The following is a 22675-nucleotide window of genomic DNA, read 5'->3' as shown; positions in this document are numbered from 1 at the left end:
TGATAACTGATTTTTGACGTAGGAATACGTCTAACCGGAAGATATAGGGGGTGAAATGAAAATCTAGGCACTGAACAAGTAGGAAAAAATGCAAGATTTGGAACGCTTATAACTCGAGCATTTCTCAATAGATCGCAAAGGTTTTTGCATCAATTGATAGGAAATATATCTACGCATCTATCATAATGAATAACATTTCATTTTTCTTGAGATAAATAATTGAATAATTGTGAAATATCAAGCATTGTCCAAATGCACTATGTGCTCATTTTTGATTGGTCCATTTTGTGCTCCTCAAATCGTACCGACCAAAACGGGCAACCAGAGCAGCAGGGAAATACAATGAAGCACGATTGGAAAGGAAAAAGAAAAAATATGAACGAAACATTGGTCGCAGTCTCACACATGCGTAGTTCTCGAGCCAACCAGTCAGCTTAAAAATCCCCGCTCCGCTGCCGTAACGATCATTCTCATCCAAACCGTACACCACATCGTTTCGCATCACATCACATCAACAAACCAACACAAGCAGCCATGTCTGGACATGGCAAAGGAGGAAAAGTGAAGGGAAAGGCAAAATTCCGCTCGAACCGTGTTGGTCTGCCAATTGCTCCGCAAGGGTAGCTAGGCCGAGTGCGTTAGTACCAGTGCACCGGTCCACCTAGCCGGCGTTATATAGTTTCGACCGGCGAAGTGATCGAGTTGGCTGGAAAAACTGCTCGCGACGATAAGAAAACCCGCATTCAGAACAGACCACATTCGGTTCGGTGGGCATCAAGACAACAACCGGCAGTTGCAGCGAGTGGCGAGTTGCAAACGCAATCGCAAAACGGCTGCAGGTAGCAGAAGAAAAAAGTTTGTTCTTTATACAAACTGCTTTGGTGGCAATTTCAGAACAAGGCGGCATCGAGGGCGTTCAAAATGGTTTTTTTTTCAAAACCACGAGTACTAAGTTTTGGAACCATTCCATAAAACACGGCGCTTTTCAGGGCCATTAAACCTTTCAAAAAAGAGTTTATGAAATACAGTTCAATGCATCCTAAAATATTATCCAAAACAATTCTTAAATTACACCAATTCTTAAATTGCTTCCAGATTGAAAGTACAGTAATTTACATTTAGTTCGACATTTAGCTAATTGGACGGACCTGTAATGCGATATATTTAGTTGGACATTTTTGTTCGGGGTTTTAATTATGACCCAACATGTCCCAAGCTGGATGGGAAGAAATTTTCCAACTGTCAAAGCTGTACCACTGTCATCGCAAATGTTCAATTACAGGTTAAAATCGCCTCCAATGCGACACTGAGTGGTGCTTCGGCATGTCGCATTAAATGTAATTTGCAGTACAACATGTCCCAAGCTGGATGGGGAGAAATCTTCCACCTTTGAATCCTGTGGCGAGTGGCAAACGCAATCGCTAAACAGGAAGGTTTAGCCGAACAAGATGGGGATATCGAGTGATACCAACAAACAATAAACTCTTTAGATTAAAGATGATTTTGTGGCTTTTTAGGGCTTGCTTCCGAATCAGCGGTCGGAAAACGTTCTTTATTTGGAGCTGGTATATTTCTTCACCGCTTTGGTACATTCGGAAACCGCATGCAAGTTCACCGGGCAGCAACAGACTGATTGGGATCTGAATTTTCCACACCGTAATGGTTGACCGCTGATTGTAGTGGGTCAGACGCGAGGCTTCCGCTACGATACGCTCAAAGATGCATTGACGAAGCTCATGACGCTCATCGCCTTCGATGAGAAACCGGTGTCGGAATGATCCTGATTCAGCACGGCTTACAGAGACAAGGCTAGCTACTCCGGATCAGTCATTTTTTAGTGACGCCATCTGAGTCGTTGAAGTAAACAATGTGTTCTTATTTTTTATTTTTCGTGCTTTGTAAGTTTGTGCGTTGATAATATAGTTGATTATATTTAACACCATGAATAATTTGATAAAACATTTATCCACAAAGAACATAATTCTCGGTTTTTGGGAAAGCGAAAGAATCTCTTTTTTGGTCCGATAATGTCATTTTCATAATTTATACACCCGCTCACAGTGCATTGAACCATTTTCGATTTTTCATTTCAGGAACATTTACGCGTAAGTCGGAAAACAAAATACAACTGGCGACTGTTTACACTGACAATTCGGATGACGTCATCAAAAAAAATGTTTACTCGCTAAAGAACTAGGCTTGTCTCTGTAAGTCGTGCTGATTCAGCATCTTTTGATGTAGATAGCATATGATTCCTTCTTCATCTTCTTGTCGGTTTCCGAGATATTCTTCTGCGCCGTGCCGAACTTTTCGGCGGCTTTTCCACTAGTCTTCGGTGCCTTCGTGTTTGTTAGAAACAACTGCATGTGAACCCAACGAGCGAACAAATCGTAATGAATATATTTGTTTGCCATCGCTGCCTTTTAACGCTCATTCGTTCGTCTCGTTGGACTCGCCCCTTTGGCTGAGTCTGTTGATTTGTCTCTATCCTGTGAGCGTGTACCGCTAAAGTACAAAACGGGCGGACCCGCTGAAAAATATATCAATCTTTTTCAAACCGTACATCAGTGTGGTTGTATGACATCGTTTCACATCGCATCGCATCACATCAACAAAGCAACACAAGCAGCAACGTGGACGTGTGGACGCGGCAAAGGAGGACAAGTTAAGTGAAAGGCAAAGTCCCACTCGAACCATGCAGGTTTGCAGTTCCCTGTTGGTCGCATTCACTGATTGCTCCGCAAGGGTAACTAGGCCAAACGGATTGGTGCCGAAGCACCAGTATACCTAACAGCGGTTATAGAGTTTCGGCCGCCGGAGTGCTCGAGTTGGTTTGCAAAGCTGTTCACGACAATAAGAACATACCACATTCGGTTCGGTGGCAACAACTAGTTTCAGCGAGTGGCAAACGCAATCGCAAAACGGCATCAGGTAGAAGAAGGAAAAAAATTGTTTATACAGACTGCTTTGGTGGCAAAACCAGCCACCGTAAAACACGGCGCTTTTCAGGGCCATTAAACCATTCAAAGAAGAGTTATTAAAAGTTATTCACAATATCAAAATTTTAAATTGATCATTCAGTTTTCACAAACCCATGCATGGTTTCCGAATTGAAAGTGGCTTCAAATTACAACACATTGTATGCATGATGGCATTAACGAATTTTCTCGGTAGCAAGAACTGCTTTCTTTGGTTGATAACTGATGTTGAAAATTGACTGACGTTACATCTGCATTATATAGAAACATAACTAAGGAGCAACATGATGAGCTATGTATTTCCTGCTGCTCTGTTCTTATTTTAAAGGACTTTAATCCGAAGGTCATCCGTCCCTGTATTTACTGTTGGTTTTTCAGAACGCTTATAGCTCTTCTATTTCTCGACTGATCGTAGAGTTCGTCTCCAAAACCTCAGTTCTTTTTCATTTTTATTTACTTTGTTTGCGGATACTACAAATCTCACAATTCATTCGTCTCCGATACCACAGTTTAAGGTACGGTAATGTACTCAATAGTGAAATATATGATAGTGAATGAGCTGATGACCACCTATACATTCCCTATCACAGCCATCATTTTGATTGTACGATATGTGCATACGCCAAAAGATGCCCGGCGTTGAACATTTAATAAGTACAACGCCTTCAGAAAAAAATCAAGAATCAACTAAGACAGTGAGAAAAAAATGAGAAAGTTTGTAAAAAAAAAACAAAAAAACACCACCAAAGGTTCTTTTCAGAACTTCCAACATGTTCATAAAGAGTATACAGTAAACTAATCCATATTTCAGGGAGATAGGTAGGTATTCACGTAGGAGAAGAAAATAAAACAATATATTTAAAATATATATTTAGAAAAAGCTGTCCCCTTTGTATAGTCCTACGTCACTCCGGTTATGTCCCCGACATTACCCACCCGTCTTTTCAGTGCAAGTATGTATGTATGCATCAATTCAGAAAATGAAAATTAAAAATATAAAAGTGCCGCACAATATGAATTCAACAGTGTTATCATCAATGCTTCATATTGTTGGATTGTCCAGGCTAAAGTTTTTACCTACATCTGATAATTCAGTGTTGTTGATGTATGCGTTTGCTTCATGAAAGATAACTTTTTTTTCTGTTACCTTCTTAGGTCACCGAAAGATATTTTCCAACGGCGTGTAGTGAAATATAGAGTTCATAGGCTTCTAAGAGCAAGGTTTGATATAACAAATCGGCAGTTGAAAATTATAAACGCGCGTTTGGGGTATCGACGTCAGATTAATAGTTCATGGCAGTGTTGTAAACGGTCGATATTTCTCTCAACCATCACATGCTGCTCTTGCACGAGAGTCACAGCTCAATATGTATTGTGAATGTGACCAAGAAAGCATTGCTCGGTTCCAACAGTCACCTCTGAAATAAACGCACAGCCGCAAACACGACAATCAACCGAACGTTTATATATTCTCTCTTTCTGTCGAACGTACCCAGAAGAGCGGTGAAAATATGCTATTTCCATTTTACCATTCGTGCTCATAACCATCCTTTAATTCCGGCTACTTTGACTGTAGTTTTAATGTCATTTGACATTAAAAATGCAGTGGTATGCATTCTTTTTCTCTCTTTAGTCTGCATTCAAGCGTAGCTGCATATATACATCCACCTTCTCACTCACACATCCATACACGATGGATGATATTTAGATGGATCGTTCAGATCAAAGCAACCGACAAACTATTCCCTATCAAGTGCGAATGTGTTGAATGAACGTTTCAAGCGGTGAGCGTTCCCCGTGAACACTGTTGTTTAATTACGGGACGATGAACAGCTAATGAATAAGACGGAAAAAACCGAAATGTCATATGACATTTTTAGGTCGACGGTACTTTGACTGTTCATGTTATGATGTTCATTAATGACACAGCACATACGTCTCCATAATTAGTGATACGATGGTATCCATTAACAAGACTGGTTCATGGTAGTGAAGTTTGGGTTTATTGTCATGTGCTAATGTGCATTTGTGAGAACATATTTATATTTCGAGTTATAGAAGTGAATTAATCAGTGCGTAGATTAAATTAAATTAAATTAAGTATGTGGTTGAGATATCACTGATGAACGCTAAGTATATTTTTTCTCTGATGCTCTCTGCTTGGGATGTTTTTGTGTTTGTCTGTATAGTTTTGCTGGGAGGCAAAGCTCTCTCATTTCCCTCTTTTTCTCACATATTTAATAGGGGTTTCAGCATTATTCAGGGGAATCTAGTATAGGGGTTCATGTGTGTTTCTGTTCTTTTTTCATTTATTTCTCCTCCATCGGCGTAGATCATGGATCTGATGTTCTCTGGTGTTCAGGGATGCCAGATAATTTTTCCAAATATCTTCAAATTAGTGCTTTTTTATGTTTTTTTTATGAACAAACCTACCTTTACAATACACATAACCGATCACACATGTCATGTTTTTGATCAGAAATAATTATTTTTTTTTGTTTTCCAAATATTTTGAATAGTCTGTGAATGTCGACTGGTAACTGGCTTTCTCATTATTTGTTGATGGTTGTTTGGTAGTGTTATGTGTTTCAGATTTATTTTACTAAATTGCACCCGATTTAATCTACTTTACATAAAATTCCGTTGTAAAAAAAATATATTAGTTACTTTTTTTCGTTTTAATTTTTCTGCGCGTGCGTGTTTATGTGTTTATATAGGTTTATGGAGTTCTTGCGGGTATCAAATTGTACGCATAATGCTAGTATTCTCGACTGTGCACAGGTAGTTTGTGTGTAGCCATGTGTAATGTATGTCGTAATACTTTAATTTGTAATCTATTATTTTAATTCTTTTATCATTATATTAATTTGTTCTTCCATTTTTTTAATAACTTATTCGTTTCGGCTTTAATTATTCAATTCTTATCTTAATTTTTTTGATTCCTTTCCGGCTTCGCGATTTCAGTTCGATACAGTTCGTTCGGTTACCTTCTCAGGTTTCCCAATGATAACTCTCGGTCACGATTGTATTTCTATAAACAGTACGCGCGATGCACGACGGCACATAATGCCTGGACAATTGTTTCTAGAGAAACTTTTGTCGGTCACCTTATCAGGTTTCCAAAAAAACAACTACGCCATCGCGATTGAAGTTTGGTACAGAATACACACGATGAATAAAAGATTATATCGCCAGTCCGATTGATTTAGAGAAGTTCTCCAGGTTTCCCTCAGTTAAATCTCCGCCATCGCGATTTGGTTTTCATAAAGATTACATGCGATAAATAATAGAGTATATAGCCGGTCCAATTAATTTTACAGGTTTTACTTCTCAGGATACCTAAAGATAATCTCTGCCATTAGTTGTAACACATAAGGTTTTCGGATTTTTGTTTCGTCGAGTGGTCGATAGTTCGTGTTTACATAATCATATCACTTACCACAGTGAATCCTGATCCTTCTTCTTCTTCTTCAATGGCACTAACGTTCCTAGTGGAACTTCACCGTCTCAACGTAGTATTACTTGCGTCATTTTTATTAGTACTTAGTTGAGATTTCTATGCCAAATAACACGCCTTGAATGCATTCTGAGTGGCAAGCTCTAGAATACGCGTGATCACAGTGCAAGTCGGAGGAAATTTCTTTGACGAAAAATTCCCCCGACCAGAACGGGAATCGAACCCGAACACCCGGCATGTTAGTTATGACGCTAACCACTCGGCCACGGGAGCACATCCTGATTCTTACCTCTCCCCACTAACAACTATTCCTTCCATGATATTCGCTAGGGAACCACGTTATAGAGGCGACCCTTCTGGCCTTCGGGCGGCGAATATCATACTAACATTCCTTCCCTTCCACTGGTGACTGTAAGGACGTGGCCGGCGTTGTTATTGACCATTTAAAGCTCGAATCACCGGAAATTGCACAACGAGAATGATTTGCTAGTCTCAAGCGTCATTCTGTGTGTTCTTTGTGAAATTTGGTTGGTTCAGGTCAATCACGGAGAGCAACTACGAATTGTACAGTCTAACCAAGCTCAAGCTCTCTAACGCGTTCCCAGTTTTGCGATAATCGTCAATTGTATTGCATTGCACTTTTAGTTCACTAACATTTCCGCGTTGCACATTGCGGTACAGAAAATTGTTGCTACCGATATTTAACTAGGTCAATCGCGTTTCTGGTTACCACCTGACGCAGGTAAATCGGTGCAGGCTTCGGTTGGACAGTTTCTTACTGTGCATTTTCCTGCACCAGTGTTTGCACTATTGGACCTATGTACTGTAAGATGATGGTTTCGTATCGTATTCAGCTAAATCAAATAAATCAATGAAAAAAGGCGACCGATTGATAAATATTTCTGTATGGACTGTTTTATTAATAAGGTTTTTTATGTACATTTATGAACATCCAGACAAGAAAACCAGAGAATGTGTAGTTTTCATGTTAATGGTGAAATATCTATCAGATTGTATTGAAAATAGAAATTAATCATTAATGGTCCCGGATTAATCCTACCTCTACAACTCATCAGTCCGTTTGAAGTTCAGCTCATATGAAAACGCGGTTTTTCTCAAGTTCAGCTCATATGATAACGCGGTTTTTCTATGGCCACCATTTGGAATTTTAATGAGTTAAACTTGTGCATTTCTGAACTGTCCGAAAAATGCAGTTCAAAAAGCAAAAAGCGTTCACGCTTCAGCACATCATGCATGGTCGATTTAGCTGCTTTCAGCGATTTCGAGATTTTAGTACCGTTTAGTACGTCGAAATTTTAATGTGGGTGTCCGAAAAAAAAATTGTCTCGGCTTCCATCCTGCACAACCTTTTCAAAACAAAAATTTTTCAAACAATTTACTGTCAAAAGACATCAGATACGCCTACTACGAACGCTGTCATAAAATGAGCAGTGATTCCGGATTCTAACTGAATCAAAACCTAATTTGTCTTTCGGACAGAGAATTCAACAATCGAATTATCTTCAAAGAAAGCCGAATTGGTAGTGTATACTGGAAACGGTTTCCAGTTCAATTAAATCTTGAGCTTTTGGGCGGAAGTATTACCCAATCATAAATTTTCTCTCTCATACTGGTAAAATACGGAGTCACTCACTTGAAATTGAAAATGAACAATTCATCTCAATTATTTATCGTCAGATATTTGTCTTCAGTTCTTCAATTTTAGTCAATAACATGGGTGGGTTTTCTCCAAACTTCAAGCGTATGTACACGTATTGTTGAGTAACAATAATTACAACAATCATTTTGTCTAACGTAAGTAGGAAATGTTTTGAAGTCAGTCGATTGCGACATTTATTTCCGTCATTCTCCGTCCGGTACATATTTCGTGGAAACATCATCTCTCATGTATGGCATCCATAAAAAAAGTTCTGATATGAACAGCAACATAAAACTTTCTATGGTATACCTAAACATGGTACGCTATTCATACCAAAACAATAAAAATTATTTTTGGTCTAACTAAAACTACATAGGAAAGGTGCCAAATTAACCCCACATACAGATTCGTTTCAAATGCTACCCTCATCCATTTTCACTGTGTCCATCACTCTGCATGTGTATCCCTCTCACATTTTATGATCTGCAATGGAAAAACACATGTTTTAATCGGAATGCAAAGTTTATAGAATCATTACATAATCTCCAGACTGCTGTCACTGTTCTTCAACACCACATCATGATCACTCGAGCCCGATCCTGATCCGGTATCGTTGTCATCGTTCTTGTCCGGTTCGCCTTCACTGTTGGGAGTCTGTTCCTGCGATTGTGACTGCAGCTGCCAAGCTGGGATAGAGGGTGGTACAACAGGAAGATTCGGCGAGGCAAATTGTTTCCTTGGGGTTCACAGTTTCGTATGAATTAATAATGCATTTTACTAAGATGTAGGGCTTATGTTTACCTATTTAGCAGCAACCCTTTGATGGAATCCAGATCCGATTTGAAATTGGTCAGATCCTTGGAAGTTTGGGCCTGATTCACGCGATTTAGTTCCTCTTTTATTTTCACTAGTTCCGAACTCAAGCCGTCTATTTTTACCTCAACAGTTTTGTTGAGTTCCGATATTTGTTCATCTACTGGCTTTTTCTTTTTGTCTTTGAAGATAAGCGGCTCTATGAATTTCTATTTGGATACACAAACATAAAATTACGTGATAATGAAATTTGAACTCTAATGAGTGATTGAAGAAAATTATCATGGTACATTGGTACATTTTTGGGTGTGTTGCATTTGTGCGGTTATTAACCTACTTATTTTCACGTCCTATCATTTCCCAAAAAGAAGTATGAGTAACACGCCAGATAGGAAAATAATGAGGATTCAACATAAAAGTATAGCTAGCATTTATTCAGCAAAAAAGTAAATATTAAAATTTGGAGCCATAATGACACATATAATTTTATAATAAAGCTGAAAAACTAGTCTACAAATACGATTTAAGAATAATTCTTATTATTAATTCCCATTGAAACTAAGTAATTTAAGGATAGCAGGAAAAAGACTATCGACTCCTCCACCATACCAAAGCAGTTTATGCGCAATAAAAGACTTTCTATGTACCTTGTACAATAAATAAACGCCATACATTAGCCCACTGATGAGAGCAACGGAGCTCAGAACTTCTCTAATTTTTCCAAACATTGTTTGCCGTGGCTGTATCACATAGTGTCCTTTTGAATGCCCAGTTGGTCCGCTCACATCCATGTTAATGACAGTTTCACTCGGAAATGCTGTCGTTGGATCCCTGCTGAAAACTCCTGCCCTCTCGCATGCAATCTGAATTTCATTTTCCGTCAGTCCTTTGGACCGCAGGAATGATTGTTTCTGGTTGATGGCACTACGCAGCACGTTAGGATTGTGGAGGAATTTGACTGCGGTGTTAATCTGAGGATTGAAAGATTTCAGAACGATAGACATCCATAAATTTATACCATTAGAAAATTTACCAAATGCTCCCGAGGTGGTATAGCTGGCGGTACGACGGGTTGTGGGATCACTGCCGACGAGGAAGTGTTTTCCGCTTCACTCATGTTTATTTCTACTGAGAGATTAATTTTGAAAGATGCAAATGTGCGAACTCTACACGAAATCGGTATTTCAGCGATTATGTGAATTTCGGCTTTCGTTATCAGTTATGTCGCTCATCTGATAATTTGATTCAGCCAGCGATAAACCTTCGGCCTGAAGAAAACAATATATTGCTCACAGAACACGTTCAACTTGAACTATACGGGTTTAGGATATATGGTGATCGATGTTGCACAACTGGATAAGTTTTAGCTCAATCAGCGAATAAATGCCGATGTGAAATCGTTTCTTTTGCTTTCGTGATTGAGTATTGAATACAAAATGCATTGATGAAAGTCGCCAACAAATGTCAGGCTTTCTGCACAATAAAGCAAGGATAGGTAGAATCTCGCTGATTGTTACTCAGCCCCACACTGAGAGGAAAATTTAGTAAATATGACGAATTTTTTGGTACATGTTACCAATTCTCTAGTCATTTTCTACCCTACTAATCATTGGTACATGTTACAAAAAAAAGAATGGTAGACACATATGTCAAACAAACTACAAATTGTTGGTCCAACATTGGTGCAATAACAGTGAAAATTTTGCTTCATATTTGTGAGAGGTAATCATCTGGGATAATGACAATATTTTTTAATAATTATTTTTAATTTAAAAAATTGTATTTGATTGCGTTTAATCCTACTTACTTAGAATACATTATACTAATAACTTATTCTATAAACAACATCAATAATTCTCGTTGGAATCATTCTATAAACTGCGTACAAGTGGCAAATTTTAATCGCAGCCTCAACCACCTCAATTTGATGAGCATTTCCAAAGCAAGTTCCCGTTCCTCTTCCTGCTACATCGCTCTGATTTGCATTAGCTGATTAGCAGAGTGACGGTAGAATTAGCACGTTTCATCCGTATTTTGTTCTCTCGTGTCCCTATGAAGCAAAGAAATGTTAATGATATTAAATGTGCAATAAATTATGTATGTTCACCTTAAGTTTTTTACGGTCGATGATGTGTTGAAGAAAGATTCCAATCTTAGCGACAAACTCGCCGTTACCTTCAATCCCATAGCTTGGATGGTTTTTGGTAAACAAGTATTACGAGTCTGGGATCATGCCAGCTGTAAAGACAAGGAAAAAGGTCAATAGTGTTGTAATGTATAGAATATAACTGATGTTTATCCTTGGCGGGAATATGAAAATAGTTTCCCGACCGAGGTGACTGCTGTAATGATGTAAAAAAAACGAAAACTTATCTCCGATTTGTTTATGACGAATGATTGTACTGCATATAATTTTAAGGCCAACTAAAAAAGAAAAAAATGGTATTAGGTCAATTATATTAATATGGATCAAAATTTCTTGTGATATTTTCCCCGCCGAAAATATGAAAACAAATTCTCGGGGGAGATGAATACATAATTGAATTCAATAAAAACAAAGTGCTTACCTCCGAATCGCTTCGTCTCCAAAAGAGAAAAGACAAAGTGCGCACATCATAGTTGTTAGGTATGACAATAAAAACAAACTTACTAATGGTATGAAGTAAAATATACGAATTCCTGGTAGGAACATTCATTGCGTCTGACATCTTTTTTACGCAATTTTAGTAATATTTACAAAAATTATTTATATTTATATTAATTTATAAAAAACTCACAGGAGGGTTGTGTCCGAGACACGACCGCGTAGTTGACGTAGGATTCCGTTAGGCTATCTGTTGATTTTGGATATGTTTGGATATGAATAACAGAAAAGGTAATTTTATTTTATAATTTTTACTTTCAACCCAATGCGAATTTTAATTAGACTAACAACACCTAATATTTTATCTAGATCATATGGGAAATCACTTTTTCGAATATTTCTTCACATTTCCAATATTCTCGCCGCATGAAATTTCCTTGGGTGAAAATGAACATAACAAAACAGACAGCTTATCCCGAACGGGAACGGGAACATATCTTGGTTTTTATTTATAAAAATTGAAATAAATCGTTTCGAATATCGAGTCATTTTTAAAACAACTGCTACCATGTTAGAGGCGAATGAACTGAAAAGTTTAGAACCTCTTAAAAACAAAGAAGCGAAGAAGCTAACATGTACAATTTTACACTTACACTTGTGCTAATTTTTTCACAATACACGATCGGTCATTGATATGAAATTTCACGAAGCAACGAACATTAAAGTTGCAAATTTAAATTTTATTTGCTAGAATTATTCGTATCACTCACCTTACTTGCAATATAAAAATGCCCCTAACTTACATATATTTGCAATACCGATTTCCCCCGTGCACCTTGGTTTTGATGTCTCTGTTAGGGAACACATTTCGGTGGGAACAAAAGCTCCCCATACTTTCATGTATTTGCAATGTCGATTCCCTCCAGGCAGCTTGTTTTGGATGTCTCTGTTAGGAAATACATTTCGGTAGGAACAAAAGTTCCCCCTACCTTCATGTATTCGTAATGCCGATTTCCCCCAGGCAGCTTGGTTTTGATGTCTCTGTTAGGGAATCGCCGCATGTGTCGTCAATTTCGACCAATCAGAAGTGGGTATTTCCGTTAGTATAAGGGTTGAGATTTTTCAATCATTCGATAGTTAGTTTCATGACATATATTATTTTATTCAATATAAAAAATTGTTATGGAGTGCCGAAATCGATTGACGCATAAATTTCATCAATCCATCATGAAATGACTGAGCAATAAGCGTTTGAAATTGGACAATTTTCACGATGTACTCGATTTTCGATTTTCAATTTGTACCCCAATATGTTCCCGAAAGACTTACGTCCTACGTCAAAACAGATACAATTATTAATCACGAGTGCAATATTTTCCAAAAACTTCTAGGCTTTAATTTGATATGTCTATCATCTGAATCGCTCTAGCAGTTCAAATGTTATGAATTTTTGAGAATAAGAAAAAGGGAAAGAAATTAATATTCCAAACTATCGGTTAACTTTAAAAAATTATAACTCAAAAAAGAAAAAAAGAACATATCTAATTTTGAGTTAAAAATCCTCAGTTTTCAAGAAAAAATATAGCGCCGTTGGTCCCGAAACCATGTAAACTATAAAAACGGATACAATCAAGAATTACAAAATAAAATATTCAAATTTCTTGCAAGTTTGATATTTTTTCCAAAAAAGACTAGCTCATTAACTTCAATTTGATGTATTGATAATCTGAATCGGCTTAGTGGTTCAAAAGTTATGAGTTTTTGATAAAAGTCGTTTTTGGGAAAAAGTGAAAAAAATCGAATCACCCCAGCAAACATTAAATCGTATAACTTTGCACATGATAAGTTACATATAAATTCGTATCAAATCACAATCGCATAAAATATCAATCAAAATATAGATCATGTATATCTCAACTCGCATAAAATGCAAAAACATCATTAACTTCCTTGAATAGTGGATGTGATATAATCCACTTTATATATATATATATATATATATATATTAATGAATATTTTCAAACGAATACATTTGTCAAACAAACTGCAAAACTAAATACTTTTATACTGTGCTTTAATTTTTTGAGTTTAACGTTCAAAGACCCTTCAATAAAAATGGCATTGAAAAACTGAGTAAAACTGACATACAATTATGACGGACGATTGCTTCTTGATTGGCGCGGCGAACTGCCAATTAAAAGGCACTCCAACTAAAAAAGCGCCAATAAGCAAATGGTACTATAAAACTGTGAAAAATATAAAAAAAATATGCGATCGAAGACTCTTTTTGTCGTTTATGAGTTTGTTTTTTTTTAAGTTACTACTAGGCATGTTTGCGGATTAATGGAAAGATATGATATGTTAATCCTTGAATTAAGTTTAAAAGTTAACAATTGGAAAAAAATATAAAATTCATGTGAATGGAAACGACTTTTGTGTACAGCACATGCCACTGGGGCCTTTTGCTGATTAAATAAGTAAGATTTCTTCCAAAACGTCATAATTTTACAACCATTGAGTCGATTTCAAAAATCGTAATATCAAATAAAATCTTATTCTTCTATGAACTTCAATCTGTCATTCAAACAAACTCAAAAATTGAATACTACATAAAAACTTTAATCATAAAGTTTAGAAAATTTGCGACTTAATTTTCCACAATTCGCTCTTTCACACCAAATTTCTATCCTGTCGCAATTTTAAACCTCTCAAAATGAATTGTCAAAATGATAAGTCAAAGAACGAAAAGCAGGAAAAATTAACAAATAATGGGGGGTAAATAATAAAGCAAAGGTAATCATGGATTTTTAATAGACGTCTCATAAAAATATCGAAAAAAAAATTCCTTTTTTAATTTCTCTTTCAAATTTTGATAAAATTGCACTGAATAGTTAAATAAGAGCAATATTAATATTTGAATAAACTTATGAAATTATAAACATGTTTATATAAACCTTCCCATCTTCTCATTCTTCATTAAAGACCTTGCGTCAAGACAGCTAGAAATCCATACACTCTCAAATCAAGTGTGCCTGAAAAAATTATATTCTTCACGTAAACAAGCGATGAAAATGTGGACACTTTTTAGTCAGTGAATTGTATGGAGTTCCACTGCTGTGCTTTCCCGTTCCGACTCGTTGACATGCCATACTTTCAAAATTTTTCAAATTAATCCGTTTACGACATAAAAAAGTTTTTAGCTAAAGAGATTGATGTAATTTTGATTATTAGCGCGAAAAAAAAACCAATGTTCAAGAATTAATTCTTTCCGATTATTCATTTTCCCAGAAATAAGACGTTTTTCAAAACGTGTAGAGTACAAATACGCCGCGAAATTGCGAAATTGCAACAATTGCATTAAGGGCTGGGAGGTTTTCATTCGGCGAAATGTAATCGTCATCTAGGTTTTCTTCATCAGTGAATGACCCGGATCCGGTGGAAAAAAAGACGGGTGGGTAATGTCGGGGACATAACCGGAGTGACGTAGGACTATACAAAGGGGACAGCTTTTGTTAAATATATATTTCAAATATATTGTTTTATTTTCTTCTCCTACGTGAATACCTACCTATCTACCTGAAAAATGGATTAGTTTACTGTTTAATCACTCGATATCCCCATCTTGTTCGGTTAAACCTTCCTGTTTAGCTTTTGCGTTTGCCACTCGCCACAGCTTTCACAGTTGGAAAATTTCTTCCCATCCAGCTTGTGACATGTTGGTCAGTAAATTAAATTTAATGGCACGTCGCATTACCACCACTCAATATCGGATTGGAGGTAATTTTAACCTGTAATTGAACATTTCCGATGACAGTGGTACAGTGTCGACTTTCAATGTGGGGTCATAATTTGGACCCCGAACTCTATGTTTACAAAAATATCGCATTACAGATCCATCCAATTAGCTCAATGTCGAGCTAAATATAAATTACTGTACTTTCAATCTAGAAGCAAATTAAGAATTGGTGAAAATTGGATAATCGGGAAAGTCCCCAACCATCAATAAGCTCAGAACAACTGCCAAATTCACATACTCATCATATCCTGGCAAACAAATTATTAAAAAATCAATTTGTGTTTTATTATTATTTTGGATATTATTTTAGAATGCATTGAACTGTATTCCGTAAACTCTTTTTTGAAAGGTTTAATGGCCCTGATAAGCGCCGTGTTTTATGGAATGGTTCCAATTTAGAAAACTTAGTACTCGTGGTTTAAAAAAAACCATTTCGAACGCCCTCGATGCCGCCTTGTTCTGGATTTGCCGCCAAAGCAGTTTGTATAAAGAACAAACTTTTTTCTTCTGCTACCTGATGCCGTTTTGCGATTGCGTTTGCCACTCGCCACTCGCTGCAACTGCCTGTTGTCTTGATGTCCACCGAACCGAATGTGTTCTGTTCCGAATGCGGGTTTTCTTATCGTCGCGAGCAGCTTTGTCAGCTAACTCGATCACTTCGGCGGCCGAAGCTATATAACGCCGGCTAGGTGGACTGGTACACTGGTACTAACGCGCTCGGCCTAGCTACCCTTGCGGGGAACTCCAGATCAACACGGTTCGAGCGGGATTTTGCCTTTCCCTTCACTTTTCCTCCTTTGCCATGTCCAGACATGGCTGCTTGTGTTGGTTTGTTGATGTGATGTGATGCGAAACGATGTGGTGTACGGTTTGGATGAGAATGATCGTTACGGCAGCGGAGCGGGGATTTTTAAGCTGACTGGCTGGCTCGAGAATTACGCATGTGTGAGACTGCGACCAATGTTTCCCTCATTTTTTTCTTTTTCCTTTCCAATCGTGCTTCATTCTATTTCGCTGCTGCTCTGGTTGCCCGTTTTGGTCGGTACGATTTGAGGAGCACAAAATGGACCATTCAAAAATGGGCACATAGTGTATTTGGACAATGCTTGATATTTCACAATTATTCAATTATTTATCTCAAGAAAAATGAAATGTTATTCGTTATGATAGATGCGTAGATATATTTCCTATCAATTGATGCAAAAACCTTTGCGATCTATTGAGAAATGCTCGAGTTATAAGCGTTCCAAATCTTGCATTTTTTCCTACTTGTTCAGTGCCTAGATTTCCATTTCACCCCCTATATCTTCCGGTTAGACGTAGTCCTACGTCAAAAATTCACATCAGTAATCTCATCATAATCTCAAATCATCGTGACAGAAAAAAAAGTTCATTATGGTAAATGTTCGATTTTTCGAACATTTTTTCCCACTTATTTTTTCATGTAGGAGATTCAATCGAATGGCTTTCGTCCTACATCACAATGTGTATTCTTTTATATATGTAATGTTGCAGAAAGGTTATAAGTGTATATAAAGCCGTATATACTGATATATGATATTCGTTACACTTATGTGATTTGATATGACAATGTTATATAAAATGAATATAATGTACGTATATAATACCGCACATCGTGATATAAGGATGATTGTCATACTGATATACAACTTAATCTATCAATGATATAGCAAATCATGTTTCTGCATTTTATACGATTTCAGATACATATGATGCATCCTTGGGTTGATATTTAATACGATTGTTATTTGATGCGAATTTAGCAAAACAGAAACTGCCCAGCAAACATTAAATCGCATAACAAGCGTATATATAACATCATATGCCCTAAAATTTGGTTGGCCTATAATGCGCCTAACTGGCATATGCATGCAAAAGTGGAGGCCATATACATACATGGCAAATGCTTACCGAATTTGTTTGGATGAATATGCAACTTTGACCGGCTATAATAGCGACTTGTGCCATACTCATATACGATTTATTACAGACATAGAGAAAAAAAACAAATGGCGCAAAATATTTTCGTGAAATGTTTATTATAGCCTCACGAATCGCCATTTTTATATATGAGTATTTATGTTTGTAGAAATAATAATTGTTTGATTGACTTGTGTTGGGAGTGGAATTGAATGTTTAAAATGGCACAGATTGATGTTTGGTGAAAACTGCTCCGATATGGGTTCGAACTCCGGTCGTCTGGATTATCATCCACCATCTATCTCGCGTGGCTATCTGCAGTTTAATTCAACAGCGGTTAAAACTTTCGAGTGCATCAGCATTTCATTGACATTTTAATATAATGTAATATGTCCTTTATTAGGATCTAATATGATTTACTGTTTTATGATTTTCTTCAGCATGCAACACGATTTACTACAGTACTGAATCGATTTAAATTATACGCTTATACGACACACAAACTGCATCAGCGTAATATACGCATATGATGCGGATTAAATATATTTTACGACAATGTACATCATAAAATTGATGTTTATTATACCGATATACGTCTTAATTTGATAATGGTATATAAAATCGAGTTTTTACATTTTATGCGATTTCAAATATACACGATACATACTTTGATTGATATCATATGCGATTATGATTTATTCGGATTTCTTGTAAGACTTGGCACGTGCAAAATTATACGATTTAATGTTTGCTGGGTGATGCTCGTGGATATGAGTGCATCTTTGCTCGAACGCATTTGCAAGCGATTAAAAGAAATCACAGCATGTATTCGCGATGACGGTTCCTCCAGGTGCCTTAATTTTGCGTCTGTGTTCGGGAACACATTCCGATCACCACAAAAGCAAACAAAACACTGCTGTCCGGCAATCTTGCAACATGCCATGCCCATCGCACTCGTCCAGCCTTGGCGACTTTCTGGATGCTGGGTTCGCCGTAGTGTTGCGCCAGTTCGTGGTTCATCCTCCTTCTCCATACTCCGTTTTCCTGTACACCACCATATATTGTTTTGAGCACTCGGCGTTCGAAAACTCCGAGCGCTTGTGAGCAGTGTCTTAGAATATCAACAAATATTCACGAGAAACGAATATGATTTTGTTCCAGTGTAAATGACTTTTTTTTCAGCTTGAAACACACTGCCCTCATTATATTGATAACAATAACAAACGAGTTCATTTTGTTCATATCGCTGTTGCATGAGCAAATTTGCTATAATGAATGTATGCGACATTGAGTGGGGTTCATAACATCGCTGTTATTTATACTTTGGATATCAAAAGCAACAAATTGATATTCATCACATCCGAAACTATATTCGTTCTGGCAGTGAATTTAAGTTCAAAATAAATTTTATTTAGCGAGACGGTAGCAACGGCAGATGCAGAATGGATACAACGAGTGATTTTAGCTACCGTCAAGTCATTTGCGACATCGGGAATTTCATAAGGTATTTCCGATTACGGCATCCGGCAACTGCAAAACCCAACCGCTCACGGCAGCCTCAGGTTAGAAGTTAACAACAGCTGATATTCATTTGGCTGAAATGCAATTCAGTTCTGACGTTTCCGATAATCAAGATGAAAATGACACTGGGTGGAAAAAATAAACATCAAAACATATTGAAAAACAAAAGTTCATTTGCTCATATTCAATGGTTGCCTGGATCTGTCATTTTAATTTTCGTTTGGAATATATAGGTTTTCGATCTTAGCGAAGATGATTTTTTCCAACACTGCTTGTGAGTCCTCTTCAAGCATCGTCCATGCTTCGTGCCCATAGAGAACAAAGTGGACGTAGAACTACCATTAAAAGACCTACGTCCACCTTGCAATCAATAGTGAGCGAGAACATTTTACACCCGCTTTACAATGGTTGTTTGGAGAAAGTCCTAAACATTTATCGTGTTGTATAAACATACCCAAAGGATGTTTACAAAAATGTTCAATTAAAGGATCAAATGATGTATGATGTTTCTTGTCACATTACAGGTCTGTTCAATTAGCATTTTTTTTAATTTGCTTGTGACAACACCTCTGCCAGCGGTTTTACAAAACTTTTGTCCGGGAAGCTGTCCATAATTCACTTTCACGTATGTTTCGTCGTTCATGAGGATGCATCCTTCGTACTTCGTAAGAACCTCATTGTATCACTACATCTACCAGCTGTGTGGCACCCGCCATGTTTTGGTGCCAACATCTCAAACGTCAAAAGTATTTGTTTTCTTCAAAACAGTGATCCGCGTTGACGGCATTGAGCTTCGTTTACTAGTTTAGGGGATCGTCAAAGAATAGCTGATTTTCAGTCGGAATGAACGTTTTCAAAATTAAAATTATGAATGAAAATTAGCCTTTCCATATTAAACTAGTATTCTATTTAAATTGAAAACATTTTTGTTTGCAGGTGGGGATAAAGTCTCATACCAAAATTGTTTATGAAGATAACTTTATATTATAATGAAAAAAAAATCAGTAACAATGTTGGAATTGTATAGCCATATGGTTGAATGAAAGTCAGAAATACGTGTTTCAAGTATTTAAATAACATGATGTGAAAATTTTCATTCAAATTTTAAAGTTTAAAAGCCGGCTTCGTGTCTTCTAATCTGAAAGCGATTACACTAACGTTTGGGACCCAAATTATGGCCCTAATTTGAAGTCGCCACCAGACGTCGGCAACATGCCACTGTCATCGCGAATTACCAATTTACCACCATCTTTTACAGCAGAGGAATAGTGAAATAGGCGGTGACGGTAGGTAGAGTGAGAAAGCGAGAATCGTGCTATAGAATGTTTCGAAAACTTTGTTTCAACCTTCAAAAGTAGTGAAAAAATATCTGCATGGTAGGATACGAATTTGAATTTGAGTCACTGCATGAACCCGAAAGACGTAATTCGGCGGCAAGATGTGTTACTATATCACATAGAATACATCTTTTTTACAAAAAAGTGTTCATCCAAGCACAACGTCGTAACGCGAATTTAATAAAAAATATTTAACGTTTAACAATCGTTTCGCCCCTCCTCTGTGCACGAACTGTTGTTTTCGAATGATTGTGTAGTGTGTTTATTTGTAAACAAACCAACGTGCTAAGCATCCGTTCTGCACCATTCGTTCTATACACACTCGTATATTTTCTTTTGAACTGTACGATTATTTGCGCTGGAGTATGGACGAGTCAACAAAGTATTCTCTGGAATATACGGAATCATTCGTCGTATTGACCATTAACACTCCTGAGCTGGATTTAGAACAGGATGGTTCTATCAGTATGGAAGTGAGCAATCGGGAACTTGTGTTCACTGCGCCACCTTATCATCTTAGGTACGTATGTTTTTAGCGTTGATATCGATTTGGTAATATGAAATAACTCTATTCAATTTTCCTTTTATCAGATTACCAGTTGAACGAGATCTAGTTCAAGCCGAGGTGTTCCCGATAAGCATAGATTACGAAAAATGTGTCATCACATATCACATTCCGATTAGAGAGGCCGTTCACGTCACTAAGGACTCGATGGACGATAATCATAAATATGGCTTCGGCAATTTCTACAGTGGTATGTTGAATATTGTGAGTAATAGTCAAAACATCCACTTTGATAGTTTCAAACTAACAAATATTTGTTTCCAACCAGATTAACAGTCAGGATTTCAAAACTCTCTCGAACCCAGAAAAGAAGTCGAACGAAGAACGAAGAAAGACACGTCTTCTGGACGAGCAGAATGATTTCGATGCTGAGTACTACGGAATGGATTATGTTCAGAACGAGATTGATGGATTTGGTTTGAGGACGAACTGCATACCAATTGCTGTAAAGCTTACATCAGACCAAACCTATCGCATCGGTGTCATAGTTGAGGAGAAGAAGCGTAGCTTAGGAAGCTACTCACCGCTTCAGAAAGATGGTAAAGTTATCCGTAGTTTGGTTGATATTCTGTTAGCAACGTTGTATGACAAGCTGATCAACTGTAATGAGGCAAACGAGGCAATGACACACGTTACCATTCATCGGATATCAGCCACATTGTCTTACTTTGAAAATTTCGATACGTTAGAAGAAGTTCTGGTCGCATTTTATAGACGATGTTGTATTTATCCACTGTATCGGAGTAAAGATCTGGCCAAGGTTTGTGTACATACGTTAGCCGAGGCTTTGGATGAACCCAGTTTTGATGAGTGGATTTTGGAGAAACTCATGTATTGCTATGAAGCATTCAAGACGAACGAATGCGTTCTGTTGAACCAATACTACATCAAAGATTATATTAGGTTTGTAAAGACCGGATCATCGAACGAGGAGATACGTCAAGTAAGCAGTGAAATTTTAAAGGTGAACAGTAGAAAATTCACTTCCCAGTCTGAAAGGCACTTATCTATTCTATTTTTAGTTGCTACCACGTGTTCATGTCATGCCGTTGGGGTTCGATGAAGAGCATACTGTACGGAGGTTTCTTAGTGAAATTATAGGAAAAGAGGATGCGACAACTGATTCGGACGATTCAAGTGGGTCGGAAAGTGAGGATGAAACAGAAACCGATAACAGTACGGACGATGAGCAGACTGTAGAAAAACCTGAGGAGAGTGTACTTGATAGGTTAATGAATTTGAAAATACAAGCTTGATTTCATAAAACACTATCTGATCCGACAAACTTCATCCCACCCAAAATTTATTTTCAGTACTTCTACCAAAACTCGATATTATAAAATCAGATTATTTTCAGATACAATTCTCGTGCAAGATTCTTCATCCACTTGCAAATATCATGTTTCTCCGTTACATAGAAAAAATGTTTGATACACAAAATATGATAGAATAAAGACAGCCCTAAATCGGCCTTTCTCGAGTTTCGCTCTTATCAACACATTCGGCGATCCATTTTATTTATATAGTTAGAAGACGATATAGGAGTACGTTTTATCACATTAAAATTCATTTCCACTTTCGAACGGAGATCAATTTCCTTAGCGCAAACATCAAATGAACTAACAACGCTTGTCAATATGTAATACAGGTCGGACTCGATTATCCGGAGTATTGATTTTTTATTTCACGAGTCAAAACAATTTTTTTTATTTGTTTTTTTGCATGCATTTTTCATTTTTGAAAATAAAAGAGGAATTTGATTTTTGATTCATCCCCTTAAAGTCAGAAAACACCTTTCTCACATGACAAAAAATAATTTATCCTGATTCTCTCAGGAGGTGATAGACGATCATTTTTGATGAAAAAAATCTTCCTACGCATATGTTCGAATTACAACAATGACAGAGTTATAGAACATTTTTTTTGTTTCGGACTCTGTTGCTTCAAACTGGCTCTACATTAAAAAGTACGCTACGGAAGACAATTCTGATGCTTTCATTTGATAGATGAGCAAATTTAATCA

General features: G+C 37.1%; 2 protein-coding genes across 3 annotated transcripts; one reads left to right on the top strand and one right to left on the bottom strand.

The window, feature by feature from the left end:
* Nucleotides 1–8260: 8260 nt before the first annotated feature.
* On the bottom strand, nucleotides 8261–10384 carry LOC129768385 (peroxisomal membrane protein PEX14). 2 transcript variants are annotated; one of them, XM_055769999.1, is made up of 5 exons: nucleotides 9942–10382; nucleotides 9556–9879; nucleotides 8897–9117; nucleotides 8634–8831; nucleotides 8261–8578 (listed from the first exon to the last, which is right to left on the bottom strand). In XM_055769999.1, exons 1-5 carry the CDS (start codon nucleotides 10023–10025, stop codon nucleotides 8572–8574), a joined length of 834 nt encoding a protein of 277 aa, XP_055625974.1. In that variant the 5' UTR covers nucleotides 10026–10382; the 3' UTR covers nucleotides 8261–8571. The 2 variants fall into 2 exon arrangements, with proteins under 2 accessions (XP_055625974.1, XP_055625975.1); XM_055770000.1 differs by lacking the exon at nucleotides 8261–8578 and having other exon boundaries at nucleotides 8630–8831; nucleotides 9942–10384.
* Nucleotides 10385–19982: 9598 nt separating this feature from the next.
* LOC129768449 (protein SHQ1 homolog) lies at nucleotides 19983–22412 on the top strand. The gene is made up of 4 exons (XM_055770114.1): nucleotides 19983–20607; nucleotides 20679–20856; nucleotides 20921–21616; nucleotides 21675–22412. Exons 1-4 carry the CDS (start codon nucleotides 20453–20455, stop codon nucleotides 21906–21908), a joined length of 1263 nt encoding a protein of 420 aa, XP_055626089.1. The 5' UTR covers nucleotides 19983–20452; the 3' UTR covers nucleotides 21909–22412.
* The last annotated feature ends 263 nt before the right edge of the window (nucleotides 22413–22675 follow it).

Source organism: Toxorhynchites rutilus, chromosome 2 (assembly GCF_029784135.1).
Source record: "Toxorhynchites rutilus septentrionalis strain SRP chromosome 2, ASM2978413v1, whole genome shotgun sequence".
Lineage (NCBI taxonomy): Eukaryota > Metazoa > Arthropoda > Insecta > Diptera > Culicidae > Toxorhynchites > Toxorhynchites rutilus.
The sequence above is the reverse complement of the archived record's forward strand: the minus strand, read 5'-3'. Positions and strand labels throughout refer to the sequence as shown.

Bases quoted from the DNA above. Each gene is read 5' to 3' on its own strand.
- LOC129768385 (XM_055769999.1), bottom strand. From the start codon at position 10,025: ATGAGTGAAGCGGAAAACACTTCCTCGTCGGCAGTGATCCCACAACCC. The intron at 9,118-9,555 runs GTACATAGAAAG...GTATCCAAATAG, and splicing joins GCGTTTATTTATTGTACAAG to AAATTCATAGAGCCGCTTAT. The intron at 8,832-8,896 runs GTAAACATAAGC...GTGAACCCCAAG, and splicing joins AAAGGGTTGCTGCTAAATAG to GAAACAATTTGCCTCGCCGA.
- LOC129768449 (XM_055770114.1), top strand. From the start codon at position 20,453: ATGGACGAGTCAACAAAGTATTCTCTGGAATATACGGAATCATTCGTC. The intron at 20,857-20,920 runs GTGAGTAATAGT...GTTTCCAACCAG, and splicing joins ACAGTGGTATGTTGAATATT to ATTAACAGTCAGGATTTCAA. The intron at 21,617-21,674 runs GTGAACAGTAGA...TTCTATTTTTAG, and splicing joins TAAGCAGTGAAATTTTAAAG to TTGCTACCACGTGTTCATGT.